Source organism: Lactuca sativa, chromosome 3, assembly GCF_002870075.4.
Source record: "Lactuca sativa cultivar Salinas chromosome 3, Lsat_Salinas_v11, whole genome shotgun sequence".
NCBI classification, from domain to species: Eukaryota; Viridiplantae; Streptophyta; class Magnoliopsida; order Asterales; family Asteraceae; genus Lactuca; species Lactuca sativa.
Genome location: NC_056625.2, coordinates 169,252,687 through 169,274,547, shown reverse-complemented (window position 1 = coordinate 169,274,547; position 21,861 = coordinate 169,252,687). Strand labels below are relative to the sequence as shown.

The window sequence follows — 21,861 nt, the reverse complement described above, 5'->3', positions numbered from 1 at the left end:
GGATACCTACCTTCCCTTGGCCGAGTTCTCCTACAACAACAGCTACCACGCGAGTATTGACCGTCCTCCATTTGAGATGTTGTACGGACGGAGGTGCAGGACCCCGATATGTTGGGGTGAAGTTGGCCAGAGAGTCATGGGGAGCACCAAAGTGGTGCTCAAGACGACCGAGAGGATCCAACAAGTTCGGAGCAGGCTTCAGACTGCTCAGAGTCGGCAGAAAAGCTACGCCGACAAGCGCCGATCCGACCTGGAGTTCCAGGTCGGGGATATGGTTCTCCTGAAGGTGTCGCCGTGGAAGGGCGTCATTCGATTCAGGAAGCGTGGCAAGTTGGGCCCAAGGTTTATTGGGCCGTTCAAGGTTGTAGCCCGGGTGGGCAAGGTGACGTATAGGCTGGATCTGCCAGTCGAGCTCAGCCAGATCCACAGCACTTTCCATGTTTCCCAGTTGCGGAAGTGCCTAGTGGATGATTCAACAATAGTGCCGTTAGAGGATATACAGGTTGATGACAACCTGAATTACATTGAGCGCCCAGTCGCAATCCTCGACAGGAAGTCGAAGGATTTGAGGAACAAGAGGGTAGAGCTAGTGAAGGTGCAATGGCAGCACCGCAAGGGTTCAGAATGGACTTGGGAGCCGGTGGACGAGATGATGGAGCATTACCTCGAGCTGTTTCAGGATCGAGCAGCAGACTTCGAGGACGAAGTCTAAAATAAGTGGGGGATATTTGTAGCACCTAGTTCCTGGTACGTAAATCTTATTTGAGTATTCTCTTTTCTTTTAGCCTTGGACTCAGCGATTCATAGGTCCGACTCGTCGAGTAGAGTCGGGACCTGGGACATGTTTAAGTTGGCGACTCGGCGAGTCCATATTCCGGACTCGGCGAGTCACCGCTGTTGGATGAAACCCTAAGTTTCAGGGGTTTGCACCCTATTTAAGCCTCATGTCCGCCCCAAGCCAGCCCCCATTCACCCTCAGAGCTTCCAACCCTCGTTCAAAGCTTATTTCCTTGAGAGTTGAAGCATTTTTGTGTGTTCTTGAAGGATTTGAGAAGGAAGTGGAGTAGATCAAGAGGAAGGGAAGAAAGCCAAGCATCTTAGTGTTCTCTCAGTGATTCCTTTGAGGTATAACCCGTTTTCCCTCTTATTCTATGCTTATTACTCCATTAAGTCTTTCTTGAGCCCTTCCCCAAGCTTGTATGTGCAATATAATTCGTAATAAGTTGAATGGCCTTTAGATCTAGGCATGATTGAGCTCCAGGAGCTCAGATCCATTGCCTTTATGGACCCATGTTGCTTGTTCACCCTAGATCTACCCCTTTTGAGGCATTTTGAGCCCTAAACCCCTCATTGGTGAGTATCTACACGTAAAGTTGGAAACTTTACGTGTCATTCATGCTCTAGGAACCCAGATCTGTGAATGGCATGGACTGGAATCGAGCAAAATCGCGTATATAGTGACTGCATGGTGACGACTCGGCGAGTCGATTCATCTGACTCGACGAGTCTGCTCGAGAGTCTTCGAGTTGTCCCCTTTTCGTTGTGTCGAGTGTGAGTAATGAGTCACGGGGTGTGACTCAATGAGTTGGAAGCCAAACTCATACATGGAGGAACTCGGCGAGTCAATGCCCTGACTCGGCGAGTTCAAGCAATCTTCTTAGATCAAGAACAGACTCGGCGAGTTGTTCATACAACTCGGAGAGTCTTAGCATAAGTGTTCATCGGATGAAGATGAACTCGGCGAGTTGTTCATACAACTCGGCGAGTAGGATGAAGGACTTGAATATCAGTTGAGAAGGAGAACTCGTCGAGTCATCGCCTAACTCGACTAATAGAAACGAGATTCAGGACAATCGTTTGGGTAGGGACTCGGTGAGTTGGAGAGCCAACTCGGCGAGTCGAGTCAACTGAAAGTTGACTCTGACTTTGACTTAGGGCATGATTAGGGGTAAAATGGTCATTTTACCCAAAGGTCAATTTAGCAGTGTTTGATTAAGTATGTTGTGGGAATTACAGCCGGGGGATTTCCGGGGCAACGGCAGCAGCAGACAGTCAATTCCCACACAGCCCAGCAGCTACTTCGAGGTGAGTTCTCCTCCCAGTAGGAACGGGTCGAAGGCACCAAGGCCGAACCGTGTAGACGAAATGTTAGCACGAGAGTGTGGGCCGAGCTCGTATCTCTTGGTTTAGTCGATTATGATATACGTGCCAGTATGCTAGAGTTGTCCGTACTTGTTGTCTGTGTGATACTTGTATGTTATGGGTTAGCGGTTGAGTGTGGGCAAGGCCCGTATCTCTCCGAGGGTGGAGTGTGGGCTAGGCCCGTATCTCCCAGATAGTAGAGTGTGGGCGAGGCCCGTATCTCCCGGCTAGCGAAGTGTGGGCAGGGCCCGTATCTTCATGAGTGTGGGCGAGGCCCGTAACTCCTAGCTGAATGTGGTATGTTATATGCTTGGATGGTATGTGGTACTATGGGGGAACTCACTAAGCTTTGTGCTTACGTTTTTCAGTTGTTGTTTCAGGTACCTCTTCAGCCAAGGGGAAGGAGCAGGCGCGATAGCGGCTCATCACACACACTCCTTGTTTCCGCATTTATGAGTTTATCCTGGGATTGATACTCTGACATTTTGATTGTTTAACTATTATGGATTTCAAGTTGGTTTTCGTTGTGAATGGTTTAATTAAGCAATGTTTTAATTGTGATGTTTTCTAAAGTAATGTTTTAAAAACGAAATTTTTGGACGTGAAAATTGGGTAGTTACAATCCTTCTCTTCCTCTATGTACATACACACATATTAATCTTGTTAAAATCCAAATATCATGGATCAAAATCCAAATACCCTACCAATTAATCGAACTTGCAATCCGATAACCCTTTTGGGTTAGATACAACGTCACGTCGACACCAAAATATGAAATCACCTCAATGTGGTTTTATGAATTTGCTCCAAAGTGGTTCTCCTATCCTACAAACTCAAAAATTTTGACAATCATACCAAGCTTTCTTAACCTATCAACAACACTTCCAAACCACTTTCGTATACCAACAAGCTTTCCAATCACAACCACAACCTTCACCGCCACAACATTTACACCCACATTTTTCACCACTGTATCCTCCGCATTTTATTGTTGAAACATAACTCGAACAACCCTAGCCAACAAGGAAGAAAGGGGGAAAACCCTGCTAAAACCACTCAAAACGAAAGGGTGGCTTGGACAAAGGAGGAAGAAGTAAATTTAGCACAAGCATGTATTTCGGCTTCCCAACCCGCCGTTGGAGATGCTCAAACATCAAGTTGTTTTTGAGAAAAAGTTTTAACCATTTTCTGTGATTTAATGGGGCATGAAAGCCAAAATCTCAACCAAATTAGTTCAAAATTGTGCGATTTGAGGTTGAAATGTACCAAATTCTGTGGAATCTTCAATAATCTCAACAACTTGCACAATAAGTGGATCGAGTGATTTTGATGTGTTTAACGCGGTCATGGAACAATATAGAAAAACAACACCAACCCGCAAAGCGATTATGAATAGATGTCTATATACATCAACATAAGCATTTAGTTGTATGCCCTTACTTGTTTTTCACACTTTCACTTTGCTATAAAAGACAGTATTAACCGATTGATGTTTTCTCATTAGATCTTCATATTTTCAACAAGCTATTATGAAAAACTATTAACCTCATAGATATGACCAAAAAGTCGCTATGCTTGGTTCAAACCATTAAATCCCTCAACGACAATGGCATTAGTCATACTTTGTTGTCCAACATAAACCCTAAATAGATAACAAATAAAATGATAATCAAAATTTCCGAAATTAATAACTTCACTAGTTCATTATATTCCAACAACCGATTAAATTGTTTAAATGAAATCACAAATCTATAATAATAATTCATAGTATAATGTAGTTATAACATTACACATTATTTCTAGTTTATAAGATTAAGATACATACGATACATAAAATTAACGTGGTTCGGTCGATAGGACTTATGTCCATGGGTAAGAATCGAAGATTTCTTTATTACTCAACAGTTACAAAGTGATTCATTAAGAACCCTAGCTACGAATATTTATAACCGTAAAGTCCTACTCCAAACAACTATCCTTTCGATTTTGTCATTCAAATTTCTTCATTTTGATCAGGTTGGATCATAAGTTCAAACAAGAGTCGGTGTCACTGACCATGTTTATGGTTGAGATGGCAATAGCCACAATCGTGTGGTCATGGTATAATGTGGTCTCTACCACAAATGAAAACATCCAACAGGGAAACAACATCCAATAGGGAAACGAGGGTGGGTTCGATTGGTTTGAACTTTGACCGGCTTTTGAACGATAATTTTTTTTTCTAATTAGAGCGTCTGGAAATACTGTAAAGAATTGACGTTTGTTGTTGACACATTTATGAGTGACGAGTTTGGGCTATGTGTGGATTGTATTTGTTATTTTATGCAGAATAGAGAAAGATCGAGAGAGGTCAATACATAATGCATCAAACTGTTTTTCTTTTTACTTTCAAAACTAAATAAAATAAAATAAAATAATAATAAATAAAGAGCAAAATAAACCTTTTTTCTTACATGGGCTATAGAAGGGCATCCATAGCTCATTGGTGGCCTAGTTTATATTTATATTTTATAATAAGAAAAATAGTAAGCCCATCACGGTAAAGATTGACGTTTTAGCTTTATACATCTGTCTCGTTATCTTTGTAATCTTGTATATCATAATATCATATGCATATATTTAAAAAGGATATATACAGTAAAGTCCCAATATTTTTATCGATTTGACAAGAAAGTCCTAAACTTTATTTTTTTGACAGTAAAGTCCAAATTACCGGCAGTTTTTGACATTTTTACCCTTTTTTCCCGATTATCCGGTAATTAGGATTTTTTTGTCAAAAAAATAAAGTTTAGGACTTTCTTGTCAAATCGTCAATTAGGACTTTACTGTCAAAAAAATAAAGTTTAGCAATTTTTTTTCAAATCGTTGAAAATATTGGGACTTTAGTGTATATATAATTTTTTTTGGTTAAAATTTTAATGGTATGATACTCTTTAAGCATAAGAGTTATTGAAACCTTCACTAATCTGCTAGATCATATTGAAATCCTTAACGTTTGCTTCTTGTTAAATCTTTTTTTTAATCTCAACAAACCGACATTGAAAAAAATTGAAATAGTCAAGAAAGAACGAAAGAAAGAACCAGGGTAGTGTTGACTTTTTGCAGCTCCAAAAATGGAGAAATAAGAAACCAAAAAAAAAAACGAAATTGTCATTCTTTCCTTTCTCCACATTCACACCCTTTTGACTAGACATGTGTTGTTTGTGTTTGTATAAAGCCAGGGCAATTTCGTTTTTTTAGGTTTCTAATTTCTCCATTTTTGAGACTGCAAAAAGCCAACACAATCCTGGTTCTTTCTTTCTTTCTTGATTATCTCAATTTTTTTCAATGTCTGTTTGTTGAGATTAAAAAAACGATTTATCAAGAAGCAAACGTAAAAGATTTTAATAGGATCTAGCTGATTAGAGAATGTTTCAATAACTCTTATGCTTAAAGAGTATCATACCATTAAATTTCTAACCAAAAAAATTATATATACACTAAAGTCCCAATATTTTCAACGATTTGACAAAAAAGTCCTAAACTTTATTTTTTTGACAGTAAAGTCCTAATTGACGATTTGACAAGAAAGTCCTAAACTTTATTTTGTTGACAAAAAAGTCCTAATTACCGGCTAACCGGGAAAAAAAGGTAAAAGTGTCAAAAATTGCCGGTAATTTGGACTTTACTGTCAAAAAAATAAAGTTTAAGATTTTCTTGTCAAATCGATGAAAATATTGGGACTTTACTGTATATATTCCTATTTAAAACCTATTAGATTCGACAACCTTAAGATAGTAAATATAAAAAAATTGGCATTTCAACACAAACCCCGTTTAAGATTTTTTAATGGAGAAAATTCATTGAAGGTGTTTCTTGTTTACAAATTTTATTCTCACCTTTTATTAATATTTAATATATATGACTCATAATCTTAGTTTTAATTTTGGATCAAATGAAATATTAAATGATGGATGATGTAGTGGATATGTAGCAAGTAAAGGATGAGGTGTAACAGTCATTGACTTCCATTAGTGATTATCCACATTGGGTCATTTGCATGATATTTCCAAAAGTAAACGTTTTTTATTTTTTTGTTATTATTATTATTATATAACACCTAATATATTGGCACCCAAGCTCCAAGAAAAACCGTACTCTAAATTGATTGAATGGTGGCTTATAATTGACTCTTTTTACCATTTCCATTTTAAAGATTCGAGTTTAATATCATAAATGGTTCCATCAATCGCAATATATACTTATTTTACTATTAATCTAATCAACTTGAGTTTTGGTAAGCCAATTTAGCATGGCAATCTTGACCCACAAGAATCATCTCTGATTTTCAAAAGGCCAATCACCCCTTACTTCTCACAATGGTCATTTTCATTATGTTCTTTTAAAAATATTAATATATATGAACGTTTTACTTACAGTGGTAAAATGAGTTATGTAGTTACATAATTGTGTTCCGGTAAGCTCGAGCTCGAGCTCAACTCGGGCTAGAGTCGTTTGTCAGACGTGCATAAATGAGCCTAAGCTTGGCTCGAGCTTAGCTCGGCTAATAGTCAAATATAAAGCTCATTTGTGTTTTTAAGCTCGCTAAAAAACTCGTTTATCAATGTTTGATATATACTATTTAATTATTAATTATATATTAATATAAAATTAGAATTAAAAAAATTATATTACATAAATATGCATTGGCTCGTTTAGGTTTGCAAGCTTAATCGAGCTCGATAGATGAAGCTTCGGCTCGAGCGTGTTTAATAAATGAGCCTGAAACTAAGCTCGAGCTCGGCTCAAACCCATTTAACCCGAGTTCCAGTCAAGTTTTTAATGAGTAGATCTTGAATAGCTCACGCATGGGGGGCGTTGAGGGGGGAGCAAAGTGGGCAGCTGTAAGGGGTCAATTTTTTTCATTATATACTTTTATATAAAAATAAAAATTATAATAAAGATAATGACCATTTTTTTCTTGTTCGTCCTGAGCCTTTGAGAATATTTAATTTTTCAGAACCAGCCCTGGCTCACGAGTAGTTTGACTCATTTACACCCCTATGTATGATATGTGTTTAGGGATGTCAACAAGACCAAAAATTGGCGGAAGTAGCCTCCCCGCTCCCGCGTTCGTTTTCCGTTTCCCCCGAGTCGATCCCCCGTTAACTCTGTTTGGTCCTAACTCCCCTGTCTAACCTTATATACCTTATTTTTCACTTATTTATTTCGTTTAACCTTAAACATTACTCTAATTATTCTAATACCATATATATATATATATATATATATATATATATATATATATATATATATATATATATATATATATATATATATATATATATATATATATATATGTGTGTGTTATATATATATGTGTGTGTAAGCTTGATTGGAAAACCGAGTAAAGAGAGGTTTTTCATTGCTATTTTAAGAAAATAAATGAAAAAACTTAAATCTCTTAGGTATTTACAATCTTTTAAATCATTCTATTAAAAACATAGTATTATTATTGTAATAATAATCATATCTAATATGTCAACTATTCATAAAACTATATATAAAAGAAGATAAAAAATTGTTTAAATGGTCAATTTTACATATCTTTCATATTTTAGATACATAATATTTTGGACAAACAAACTACTACTTTCTTTATATGTGTTTACTAAGGCTTGCGAGAGTCTTTTATTCATGGCTTTGCTTGCAAACTGTTGGCTTATTATTGAAGTCTTCTTGATCCCAGATGGATTTATGAAGTGGTTTTTTCTAAGCTTCTATATCCATCCCTTCTTCCTCTTCTTCTGTCAAATTATCCTCTGGATCAAAACCCTAAAAAGATGGATCCTTCTCATTAACCACTCTCTATTCTCACATGTCAATGGAGTCTTAATGATCATAACACACACGTTTTCAAGATTCAACAATGGCAACACCGAAGCACAAAAAGAAGAAGAAGAAGAAGAAGATTTGTGGTATGAAGTTGATGATTCTCTAAGCTCCTCAAATAATACTCATGGGATCTTGCTTTTACGCCATGAGTGTTCTCCTGAAATTACTAAAATAACCTTTTGTGACGTTCACATCGAGTCTGTCGATCAAGAAACCATGTCTATATGTTCAAGTTCGGATCTTGATGATGAAAGCACAAGCTTTTCTGGTGCAAGTTCACCTATTAGTTCTTACTCTTTTGGTACCTTTAGGGACATGGAGGTAATTTCAAACACCCCGTCATCTTCATGCACTTTACCAGAAGAAGATCAAGCAGACACCGACAACGATGGAGCCACACCGGAGTTAACAGGTGCAGTGTCACTTTCAAACATGATCTTAACGACGTCGTTAAATCCGTTTTTTCCTGGTTTTCTTGTAAATACATAACATAATCTTCCCTCATATTTACAGCTTTCTTTAAACCTGATGAAGAAGAAGAGGAAGAAGAAGAAGAAGAAAAAGATTCATTTTACAAATCTTACACCAAAAGAGTGAACTGGTTTGATCTTCTCAACCAAGAACGAACATGTGCACTTCGTGAGTTTCTTTTCTCATAATTTCACCATTAATTAATCAATTAATCCATCAATGAAATATTAATCGTTCTTGATATATATTAATTGATTAACGTTTTAGAGGCGCTTGTGGGGAATAATAAACGACGTTTGGGTGGTGATGAAAGAATTTTAAAGAGCTTGGAAAGTGATTTTGAGATGGTGTATGTGGCTCAATCATGTTTATCATGGGAAGCACTCCATGATCAATATAGAAAGCTTGAAGCTATTGTTGATTCCTGTGCTCATGATACTTGTACATCGGATTATGGTGCATTGTGTAGTAGTACTTTGGTAGTTAAATTTCAGAGGTTTCAGATTCTGCTAGAGAGGTTTATGGAGGATGAAAGGTCTGAAAATGGCAAAAGGTATTGGAATTTTAATCAGAGAAGGTCTTCACTTAAAAGCCTACTACTAGTTCCTCAAGTTTCAGGTACACTAACACATTGTTTATTATTATTTTTATCATTATTATTAAATGTGGTCAATGTTTTTTCTGAGTGTATATGAAAAAAGTAATGGAAAAAAATATTAAGTTACGATTTGAAATTGAACTTTTCTTCCTGCTTATTATCTAATTAAAGATAACAAGTGTCTTAAAAAAAATATTAATTTTACATCTCATTTTAATTTTTATCAAAATATGAAATTTATCATTATTTTAAATAGGTAGAAAGATAAATCGAAAGAAAATATAAGGAATATTTAGTTTCTTAAATTGAAATTTCTCATTTATCATATTCTCTATATTAAATCTCTATTAAATGAGAAAGAAACGCTGGTATATCAAGATTAAAGTTGTATTTGGTGCACAACAATTAGGGTTGTAAATGAACCGAATATTCAAGGAAGTGTTAGTAAACCGTTCGGCGGAAAATTCATTTATGTTCGTTTAGTTAATAAATGAAAAAAATTAACACAAATTTTTGTTCGTTTAGATAGATGAACGAACATAAACAATGGTATTGTTCGTTCAATTATGTTCGTGAACGTTCATTTATGTTGTTCGTTTACGTCTGTTTATGTTCGTTCATTAAAGTTCTTTTATGTTAATATACGTTCAATTATGTTTAATTACATTATTATATTATATGTTTGTTTATATTCATATATGTTCAATTATATTTGTTTGTCTCCGATTGTTTATGTTTGTTTAGCATGTTTACGAACATAAATAAGTTAATTTGTTAAACGAATGAACATGAACAAGAAAACTAGTTCGTTTATCCGTTCGTGTTCGTTCATTTGTTTGACTAACTTAAACAAACGAACATGAACAACCCTCGTTCGTGTTTGTTCGGTTCGTTTCCAGCCATAGTCACAGCTAGCTGATAAGTCAACTTATTTTTCGAGTTTTTTTAGATTGTCATGTTTGGCATATCAAAAAGTAATTTATAGGCTAGTTTTTTTTTTTTTTTTTTTTTTTTTTTTTTTTTTTTTTTTTTTTAAATTACTTAGACTAGCTTCTTATGAGCTTCTTTTTTTTTTCAAATATACCCTTAATTAATTATAAAAAACATATTATTTTAAATGTCATTTTATATTATTTTACATATTTCAACTAGCTTATCAGTTAGTTTTACCAAACGTCATTTTTATTAGCTAACTTTTCATATAACAATTAGCTTTCAGCTATCAACTAGTTTTTCAGCTAGTATGTCAAAAATAATCTAAATAAAAAACAAGCATATTAACGAGTTAATGGTGATCATTTGTATGAACACTTCAAAATAGAGTTTGACCGAAGTTTAAATTTCACATGAAAAATATTAGTACATAAATAATTGTCCAAATTCCATAGAAACCATATAATGTTTTTTTTAGTCTAACCGCTCTAAGTTTTTTCCAATACTGAATTGCAAAACGGAAGAATATGTGTTTTGCTTAAAAATAGTATTTTTATCAAATATTCAAAGTTTTATTGGTTAAATCATTAAAAAGGAGTTTCTTCCAATGCTAAACCTAATAAATTCCGTGATAGTGGTTTTTATGTAGTGGTTTGTTAGAAAAGAAATAAACTTAGTTAAATCAAAAAATTTGATGACTAAACCGAAAAAGAAAAACTTCAAAATATAATGGATTTATGGAACTTAATCGCAAACTTGTTACTAGGGGCGCAAATGAGTCAAGCTACTCGTGAGTTACTCGGGATCGAATCGTTAAAAGCTCAATTCGAAACCGATTTTAAACAAGCCTGAGCCGAGCTCGAACTTAATATTAACCTCGTTTATTAAACAAGCTCGAGCTTGAGCCTATGTCACTAAGGTCGATTAGGCTCGCGAGCCTAAACGAGCCTTTATATAAAATAATTTATTATTATTTTTATATATTGAAATAAAAACATATTTGGGGATTAAGGATTTAGGGTATTAGTAAACAAGCTTCTTAACGAGCTCGAGCCGGGCTTAAGCTTATTTAGGCATGTCAGACAAAAAACGAGCCGAGCCCAAGCCCAAGTCGAGCTTGTATAATTATTTATGAGCTCGAGCCGAGCCCAGTACAAGAAGCTCGAATCGAGCCGAGCTCAAGCTCGAGCCTCGCATAACTTAAACGAGCCCGAGCCGAATCTGATCAGGCTCGGGCTCAGCTCGTTTGCACCCCTACTTGTTACGCTTTTTTCATTGTACGTTGATTTTATAGGGGTTATAGGGTCACTTTACTAGTTTGGATTTTGGGCTTTACAAAGGCTTCTTATTCGAGTTGTTAGTTTGTTGTTCTATTATAAACTATAGAGTGTGCATGGTTGATGGTTTGAGCCAAAAAAAAAAAAATTAAGTTTGACGATTTTACATCAACGGGTTTTCTTTTTTCCAGATTCGGGTATTATATTATATCTTAACATAAGGGATAAAGGGTACTTTTATCAAATATGTTGGTGCCTTTTGTTTAATAAAAATCGAATGTTTTGTGCATATAATTAAGAAAAAGCAAACCACAAGAAAGAAGAAAGGAACGAAGAGCTAATGATGAGGGCGACGGACGTGTTGAAAACCATAGAGAAATGCATGAAGACTTTCAAGTCATTTATCGAAGTAGACAAGAAGAAACCTTGGTGGAGAACAAGTAACCATCTTTCATGGACTCCTTCACCATTAGAAGACCCACAAGACTTCAATCTCTTGCATGATCTTACACGTACATTGCAACAGGTGATCATTTTTACTCAACAAAAACACTCAGTTATAAATAAACCAATATAGATTACTTTACAAGTATATTACTTGAAATATAAATAAGATATAGTGGCTTTCTACAAACAACACTGAAACTGAAACTCCCACACAACAACTCGCTAAATGGCTTAAAACTGAAATCTCCAATAAAATCTCAATATTTTGGGTCAGTTTACGGTTTAATCCAAAATTTTATTTTTTGAACAAAAAAATTTGATTATCTAACTTTATACGCTAATCTGTCATTTTCTATTGAAAATAAAAATATGGATTGTTTTGTTAATTGAGATAAAATATAAAATAATCGAGACTTTTCTGTTCAAAAAATAAATATTGGGATTAAACCCTAGACTAACCCAAAATATTCAAACTTTATCGTTTCCCTTTTATAATTAAAATAAGCATTATATTTAAGGTTTAAAGCTATCATATTATGTTTAAATTCCATAACCCAATATATATTTTAAATATTTTATTAAATGGTTGTTCATACATATATTTCATGTTGAAGTTAGTTTTTGTATTTTTACCGATGGATTAAAAAAAATATGTTAGATAGGTTGTAAGCAAGAGTCGGTTAATTTCACAAAATAGAGAAGTTTGATTGGAGTTGGATAATTTTATAAATATCTGAGTTAGATTAGAGCCATGTTTTGAAAATCAAACCGGACTGGCCAGTTCGACCGGTTCAACCGGAACTGGTCGTGGATCCGGTTCTTAAATGCTAAAAAACCGGTATTCATGTGAACCAGTGAAAACCAGTAAAAACTGGTCCGGTTAAACTGGTAAAACTAGTCAAAACCGAAAATTTTTAAAAATATTTATTTTTTTTTTTTCATTTTTTGTATTTTTTATATTAAATATAATTATGACATCATCCGGTTTTTCCTGTTTTTGAGACCGGTTGGACCACCTGAACCATCGAACCGGTAAGATGACCGATTCGGTCTCCGGTCCAGTTTTCAAAACCTTGGATTAGAGTTTGATGGTTTATAAACGCGCATGTGAAATACCCTTCTATATATAGTATAAATATTCTATATATAGTATAAATAGGTGATGCTTGGGGTAAGTGTTATCATGCTTACAAGAAAAGAGCTCAACTAAAAAATGGATGTAATTCCAAACCATATTGCTGTATTTATTTTGCCAAACCCCCATCTATACGGCGATGTTTGGCAAACTTTTGAGTTAGTTGAAATGTTTATGTGATGCAGAAAGTGCGTTGCAAAAATTTATAGTGCTTTCCTATGAGTGAAGGGAATTTTGGGCTTGCACATCACACTCTCTTATGCCTAGGCACCCAACTTTAGTCGGCAACAATCAATAAGATTGCGTTTAAAAGTAGCGTCCATTCGTACTTGTTTATCTTTATCGTTTCAGTTATGGTTTTCTTTATCGTTTCCTTTCATATTGTTTTCTTTGTTGTAGCAAATTCACACATTTGTTACAACAAAGAAAACAATAAATAGAAACATCAAAGGAAAAGATAAAGATAAACAAGTACAAATGAGAACTACTCATATACGTGATCTTATTAATTGTCGTTGACTATAGTCGTACGACTCGGCCCTAAGAGAGTGTGACGTGTAAGCTCATAATTCCCTTCACTTGCAAACAAAGCACCATAGTTTTTGCAACGTGTTTTCTGCAACCCAAAAGTCATTTCAATCAACTCAAAAGTTAGGGTTTTGGCAAAACAAATACAATGATATCATTTAGAATTTGCAGCCAATTTCTTTAGGCTCTTTTCTTTTAAATGTGATAATATCAACCCAACCACCACCTGTTCATACTATATGCATATGAGTATTTCATACTCGCATTTATGAACCACCCAACTCTAATCTAACTCAGACATTTATGAAATCATTCAACTCCAATCTAACTTATTTATTTGTGAAATTAACTAACTCCTACTTACAATTTATCCGGCATAACTTTTATTGATTGGTAAAAAGACAAAATCTAACTTCAAAATGAAACATGTGTGAACAAATTTTCAATAATATATTTAAAATATATATAGTGGATTATGAAATTTAAACTTAATATAAAGTTTAAATCTTAATTATAAGTATTGTTGATTATTATACATGATTAAATCTAATTAAAATAATTGTGGGGTTGAAAAATCGGATTGAAAATACAGAAAAAAAATAAATAAATAAAAGGAATGAAATACCGCGAATCTGAACCGAAAAGGCGTTGGCAATGACCGCGAGACTGGTCTGAAAAGACCAGAACACATTAAGATCGGACTGTTTTGAGACCGACCTAAGATCGGACTGTTTTGAGACCGACCTGAGATCGGTCCGAGAGACCGTCAATGTGTAGGTCTAATTGAAATTCACATTGTGGCCTGCTAGTGTCCGGCATAAGAGCTTAGTATCCAGAGCAATCCACATTAGAATTGAAATTCTTGTCGACCCCATGTTGCTGGCTTAGGAGCTTAATCTGTGTTTGATATAGAGATGAATTAATTTGAGCTGTTTTTTTTTGTGTGTTTATGGTTTGCTTTTAAAGAAAGAGTTGTGGATGAAGCATTTAAAGGGAAAAAAGAGATGTTGGTTGAGAAACAAAGTCACAGATTTAGGAGATTCTCAGAAGAAAGACATGATGTTTGCCATGATCGAGTTGAAGCTTGTGTCACGAGTACTCATGATGTCACTTATATCCACTCCTCAACTCCATTGGTGCCAACAGAAGCTCAATAACATAGATCTCAACCATGGTAAAATCACAAGATCATGCTCTCATCCTTTGCTATTTCCCCCTTCTTGAATGCTACATCTCAACCATGATAAAATCACGAGTATGTATAGCTTTCATGTTTCTTGCTTTAAAACTCTTTCGTGCATATAATTAAACACCAAAAGGCAACCATTTATTCTTTTGTTGTTTACAATACTTTTGGGGGCATTCAATCAAACACCTAAAAGGCAACCGCTTGTTCTTTGTTGTTTTCAATTTATAGTGTTCTTTCTACCCTCAAGAACTCTTTTGAAGCATTTATAGTGTTCTTTGTTCTTTTCAATTTATAATGTTCTTTCTACCCTCAAGAACTCTTTTGAAGCATTTCTTTACAATTTTAGGCATTACATCAAACACTTAAATTGCATCAATTTGTTTTTTAAGACTCCTTTTGAGGCATTGAAATGCCTCATAAGCCATCATCTATTCGAGACATTTCATCAAACACCATAATGTTTATCTATTTGTTCACAAAGCTCTTTGAGGCATTTCATCAAACACGTTAACAACATTTATCGGCCCAAAATAACATTACTTATCACATGACATAAACGATCTTACCACATAAACGGTGTGATTTTCTTATTCCATTTATCAATCACACAATACACTATAAACAATCGCCTACCCCCAAAAAGAAACCAAGAAAAAAAAAAAAAAATGGGGATACGCACGAAATATATATGAATTCACACACACAGACACACACAACTAAAACACACACACAAAAAAAAAAAAAAAAAAAAAAAAAAAAAAAAAAAAAAGCAATTATAATGTAAATGGAACCCTCGTTTCACGATCAAATTGCAAACAAGAAAGACCAGAGAAAAGTTCTGCAAAACCTTTTGAAAGGCTGCCCTCCACAGCACACGATGGGCTACTACTCATTCCATATCCCTCCCGAAAATCAGTTTGCCTTCTTTTTGAATTCATAATTGTATTTGAATCCCTAAATTCTTCCTCACCCAATTTCCTCTTCACCCCAGGAAGAATTTTCAATCCTTCAAAACAAAGCATCCAAATATTGTCATTGTTGGTCCAATACCATATACATTCCTAAAAAAATTGTACACTATTTGTACCAGACTCTCAGTCCTAAAAAGGTGTATGTCTCATACTCAGACCGCCAATCCTAAATAGTACAAAAAATGTACCGGCGGTCCAATATATCTGTACCAAACTATCAGTCCTAGAAAAGTATAGTGGACAACCAGTACCACTCTCATACTCTCAGTACTAATGAAGTATATGGTACCTGTTAGTCCCAAAAAGTACAAAAAAATGTACCGATCAGTCAGTCCAGATAAATTGTATTTGTACCATACTCTCAGTCCTCGTAAAGTGTAATGTACCGTCGAAAAAAAGCGCATTGTACCGGACTGTCGGTCATAAAAAAAAGTGTATTGTACCAGACTGTCAGTCCTACAAAAGTGCTGGTCCCAAAAAGTACAAAAATTGTACCAGACGGTCGGTCCGGATAAAGTGTATTGTATTTGTACCAGACTGTGAGTCCTAAAAAAATGTATTGTACCGTACTGTCTGTATGTACATACCAGGGAGAGAATCAACAATTGGTTCGGTTTCTAAGTCACCACAATTGCAAGAGAAACTACGAGCATCTTCCGATCCATTTATGATATACATATGCTCCACAAACTCATCAATCAAAACAGGCCAAGCTCCTAGACACATACAAATACAAAAGAGGACATTAGACATATAAAATTGTTTTAATCATCTTTTTTTTTTAATAATTTATAAGCACTTAATACAGAAAGAACGACTTAATGGAGAAAGTTAGTACACCTTCAGGATCATATCCTTCAAGATTTTCATGTACACATCGGCTAAATGCCAAAACTTGTCGCCATGTGTCCTCTGAGATATTGTGCCTCTGATTTTTCTACACGTTAAAGTTATAAAATTAGTTTATTTTTAATATACGACATGAAAAAATTAATGAAAAATACCAAATTTGTATAGTTTTATTGTTATTTACTAAAACCACCTCAACAAAACTGCACCATTGATTGAGTAGTCGGAACCTTCCGGATAAAACTAATTTCCATGCAATGATTGCTCTGCTTACAGCTGAGAAAAGTTCACAGAAAAAAAAAATAATCTAAAAAATGGGTTTAAAGAAGTAACATGAAATAATTAATTATCCATATTTTATAGATATGCAAACTTACTTATGCTTCTTTGACCATTTTCTCGGCATATGAAGAACATAAAGTTATAGAAACGTGAGAATTCACATGAGTCTACCTAGAGGTATAAAAAAAAAAGTATTCATTGTTAATATATAATATAGTAACACACATATAAATATATGTTTCATTGAATAAAAAATTGTTCACATCTCACCATCAAATCAAGCCTTGACATGAGCATAGGAATTTCTTCAAGTATTGGCATTCTGTTATCAAAGAAAGTAAGAAGCACAACACTCATCAATCTTTAACTACTTATGATGAATATAAGTAGAAAGAAAAGAAAGAAGAAACATATAATACCTTTTGTCCACTCTTGACTCAACTAGTTGTAGGAGCTGGGATAATGCATCTCTGTATAGTTTGGATTTCTTTGACTCATTGAATGGTCTGTAACCATCTTCTCCAAAAGCATATGCCTCTGATGTGATTTCTGCAAAAGAAAGCCAATTGAAGAATTAAAGGGTGTTTGGTTGTGTGTTATTTAAGTGATTATTGCAGTTTGAATCATCAGAATCACATAGCCTGTGGATTACAACCTCATTTGCGAGGGTTAAAGCGAATCCATGAACATCATTCCAAGTTTAATGTAATTGATTACTGAATCTACTTTTAATCTTTAACCAACTGAAACTCTTGATGATATTAGATGTCAGGAGATAGGAGAGACATTGTTTTCTTTCGTACGCATCATTCATAAGGTAAGAAATGAAAAAACCCATAGCAACTATCGATCAATCAAGGAAATAATTGTAGTTTCAGAATAAAGTAAAATAATTGGATTGGATGTTACCGCAATAGCGCCGGTAAATCTCGAATATGTCGAGCCGATTTGAAAAGGATGAAGAATCCATCGTCGCTACGGAGGTTGACGAAGAAAGAGGAGATTCTGGTTTCGGGATTCGTTGAAAAACGAAACCCTAGACCATCGATTCCTCAAAAACGGATCACTCTGTCTTCTAGTTCCTAAATTGAGGAGATTCCAGTACGTTTCTGCGTATGGGTCCGATGGGTGGGGATCAGGGATGTGATTTATGCCTCGATCCCCAAAATCTTGATTCAACAGTTCTACCCCAAATTATCATTCGAAAGGTATTTTCAAGCATTAAATAATCTGTACCTCAGATTCCGTAAATCGATTTAGGGTTACAGAGAAATTTCTAAATTGGGAATAGATACAACTGCTCCCTCCCCCAAATTGGTTTTCCGATTTCGTGTACGTCATTCGTAAGTTAATAATACGATTTTAAATACGTTCATTTTTTGGATTTAAAATAACTGAAAATACATATAAATATTTAGATTATATAAAAAAAAAAGTGAAATTAGTAATGACGTGGCATAAAAAATAAGGCAAAAAGGAAATCAAAAAAATCGTAGGGTTTTACAAACACATCATTCTTGTCTCCTTGTGATAAATGATCGGAATTTTTCTCGAAAGCAACTGCAACTCGAGTGTTATTGTTGAGGGTATCAATCGTATCTTTTCCTCGGATTAGCGGATTAGAATGCATCAACCTACATAATTGTCCGTGTCATGGGTTGATGGGTTAGAAACGTTAACCTGGACACGACCCATCTAACCCGTTTAATTATACAGGTTCACAGTTTGTGGATTAGATTCGGGTTTACAGTTTGGTGTGTTGTTAGGTTGACCCATAAACCTATATATTATTTGTGTAATGGTGGGGACCGGTTTAAATTAGCCACACAACACGCATAGATTGATGGTCATATTCGCATAACTTAAATTTAATATCCTATACGGTGAATCTTCTCATATGATGATTATGGGTTCAAATCTTCTCATGCTCATTTCAGGGTGACCATAAGGGGGTAATGCAACATCGCTTACAAATGCAAGGCAAGATATCTCTATGTCTACTCCAAATGGTGAACCATACCTGGCGGAGTATGCTTTAAAACGGTAATATCTTTAAGAAAAAAAAAAAGACAATACGAGTTGGTGAGTTTACCTATGAGTCCAAATAATAACTCAAACACGATCAGTTTATATGGCGGGATGACATGTTGGTGGGTCAAAAAATTGCAACCCAAGCTCGCTTATTTTCACCCCGGTTCTTATCGTATCGCGGGTCGTGTCAAGAATTATCACTCCTGGTTAGGGGTTGTTTGGTAGCCTCTTAATTGAAAATTTAAGAGGCAACCTCTTAATATTTTAGATGTAGAGAATTTGATAGCCTATGAATAAAAGGCTCTTAATTCTCTAAATCCTCTTAAACTTTCAGACCTAAACTTGTATCTGAATAAAAAATATGCCCTTGTATGAACGAACGCTTTCATAACCCACATTCACTAGATCCTCTCATGTCTCCTCCCACCTTTGATAACTCCAACGCCAACAACCTCCTCCCATCGTAGAATCGCACAACATCGCCGCCCCATCGTCGATCTCGCACACCCACAAGTTTTGCACAACTTCTGATATGACTCCCACCTCCATGAAATTGATTCCCACTGAGCTCCGACATCGCTGGTTCCACCCTCGAAAGCGCTGCCCTCGCCAGAGCTGGTTCCGCCCTCAACAGCACTGGGCTCCACCATGCGATCTCTGATCTCCTTCAATGGTCGCATGTGATGGGTTTTGGCTATAAGAACATCCTATGTGCTCATACAAACCCTAATGTTTGGATCTAGGTTTCTCTATTGTACATGCAAGTTATCCAAGACTATAAACCCTAGATCTAGCATATGATAATCAATATAACATATAATTAGGGTTTAGATTATACCTTGATTGTTATGTAGCAATAACAATCCCAAATCTCCTTGTATTGACTTTAGAAAGCTTAGAGTCACAAATGTCACTCCTCTAATGGTTCACAAACACCATAAGCAAGAGGATGAAGAGGAGAGAGGATGGAGGCTGCCCAAAAACGTCTACAAACCCTAGAGGAGTCTTCACCACGTTTTTGGGTCATAAGGGTCTTATATATAATGAGGCTATTAGGGTTATCTAACAAGGAAACCCTAATTTGGATGCTTAAGCCCTAAGCAACCCATGGACTCCTTTAATTAGGGCCTTGGACGATTTCCTTATGGGTTTCCCCATAGAATTCGCCCACTCCTTAATTTAAGACAATTCATAGCCCAAATTGCAATTATCCCATAATTATAATTCTAGTCCCTTAAGTTTAATTAATCTCTTTTAGTCACAAAACAAATTACCAATTAATTATTGACTAATATTAATTAAACAATATGATTTCTCCTTTAATATATTATTCTCATAATATATTAATAAATGATATTTAATCCTTTCTCTCCATAATTCATCCTATCAAGTTGCTTTGGTGAAGGCAACCCAAAAGGACCATGCACCATCGGGTCAAGTACATACCAAAATAGTTATGGAGTTAGACACTAATCCAAGAGTCTCCCACTTGGATGAGTCTAATAACTATTATGTGTATGACTTCAGATCCTGATCTGCAATCGTAGCTTTTTGATATGTGCATAATTAGTTAGTTATTTAGCATACATTTTTATTCATTTTTAACTAATTATGTGAATAATATGGACAAAAGGTACTTAATATTGTTTAAATTTTGTTTTCAGTCCAAAAGACATGCTTGGGAGTGAAAGGGAACAAGGGAAAGCAATTGAAGACCAAAGAGTGAAGATTGAGGGACAAAAGCTAATTTACTCGGCGAGTACACGAGTCTACTCGGCGAGTCTAGCTGAATATTCCAGAAGATAGCCACGACTCCTGATTTAAGACGGATAACAACGAGTCTACTCGGCGAGTTGGGTCTGCCCTCGCCAAGTACACCCTGTTTTGAGATATCTATACAAACCAAGCCTTTATCCGATGGGACTACTTTTCTGGCAATTTTTGAAGATCCTTCTGCGATTGAGAACCCTGGAAGACGTTGAGGAATTCTAATCTTCAACCTTTTGAAGAATTGAAGCAACTAGGTTAATCATTCCACTTAGCTTTAGGAATTGAGTATGTCTAATCTAGTTAAACTTGTTTTATTGTTTGTTTTTACTGCAACTATGAGCTAAATACGTTTTTGTTTCTGTTTGGGGAATACCAAGGAACTCCTATGGTTTAATTCTTAGCTTTTGATTAATTGTTTATTGGTGATCTATTAAATTAAGTTTGTTAAAGAACCTTATGCATTAATCACAATTATTTTCTGTTAATTGGAAGACAATTAAGCTGCATGAACATCTCTTAGTTGTTAACCTCATATGTCTATGTGAATACTAAATCATATGCTTAGGAATAATGATTATGAAACTAAGATTAATAAGACAATAGTTAGATTAATGTGTGAGCTTGTTTGAGAAACCATAAAACAAGAGGTTAATTGAACCACTAAATTGATTAACCACTACAAATCTTTTTTAATCCAAATTGTTAATCTAGGGAATTAATTAGTTTAAACACTTGATCACTGCTTGAATTAATTGATTGTCTAAGGGTTAGGAGTAATGAACATGAACCTAACCATTATAATTGGTAGCCAATAACAATTAATTTATCATAAATACAAAATAACCATAGGAGTGAATTGGTTGAACCTAAATAGAAACATCTTTGTTAAATTTGGTGAATTAGTTGTTTGCTTTAGTTAATTAGTTAATTAAGTGTGCTTAAGTTTCTAGTCTTGCAAAACTAGAAGAAAAACCTTTTACTTTCATTAATTGTTTTAGTTAAAATTAGTTATTAGTTTAATTTTCCGTTACCTGAGTTCGATACCTTACTTACTAAACTATACCACTAAAAGTCAGGTTCACTGCCTTTGTGTGCTAAATTTACTAATAAAAAGTAGGAATAAAACAAGTGCATCTAACACACATCAAGTTTTTGGCGCCGTTGCCGGGGAACGGTTCTAAATAATTAATCTAATTCCTAATTTTTTCAATCCTTTGTGTGAGTTTACTTGCATAGAGTTAATTTATTACAATTTAGTAGTTAGTAATTAGGTTTTAGCATCTGTTTTAGTGTTAATATTAAGTTTTTAATTTTTTCAAAATTACACTTATACTCGCCGAGTGCAGTCGCACCTACTCGGCGAG

At 35.0% G+C, this 21,861-nt stretch overlaps 2 protein-coding genes across 2 annotated transcripts; one reads left to right on the top strand and one right to left on the bottom strand.

Annotated features, from left to right (window-relative positions):
* The first annotated feature begins 7,780 nt into the window (after window positions 1-7,780).
* Window positions 7,781-15,307, top strand: LOC111888421 (uncharacterized). The gene is made up of 5 exons (XM_023884595.3): window positions 7,781-8,428; window positions 8,530-8,655; window positions 8,755-9,105; window positions 11,595-11,821; window positions 14,372-15,307. The coding sequence occupies exons 1-5, from the start codon at window positions 7,819-7,821 to the stop codon at window positions 14,627-14,629; spliced, it is 1,572 nt and encodes a 523-aa protein (XP_023740363.2). The 5' UTR covers window positions 7,781-7,818; the 3' UTR covers window positions 14,630-15,307.
* Window positions 15,157-18,024, bottom strand: LOC111888422 (defective in cullin neddylation protein AAR3). The gene is made up of 8 exons (XM_023884596.3): window positions 17,606-18,024; window positions 17,116-17,245; window positions 16,967-17,018; window positions 16,792-16,867; window positions 16,608-16,690; window positions 16,406-16,502; window positions 16,153-16,281; window positions 15,157-15,600 (listed from the first exon to the last, which is right to left on the bottom strand). The coding sequence occupies exons 1-8, from the start codon at window positions 17,664-17,666 to the stop codon at window positions 15,368-15,370; spliced, it is 861 nt and encodes a 286-aa protein (XP_023740364.1). The 5' UTR covers window positions 17,667-18,024; the 3' UTR covers window positions 15,157-15,367.
* Between the last annotated feature and the right edge of the window lie 3,837 nt (window positions 18,025-21,861).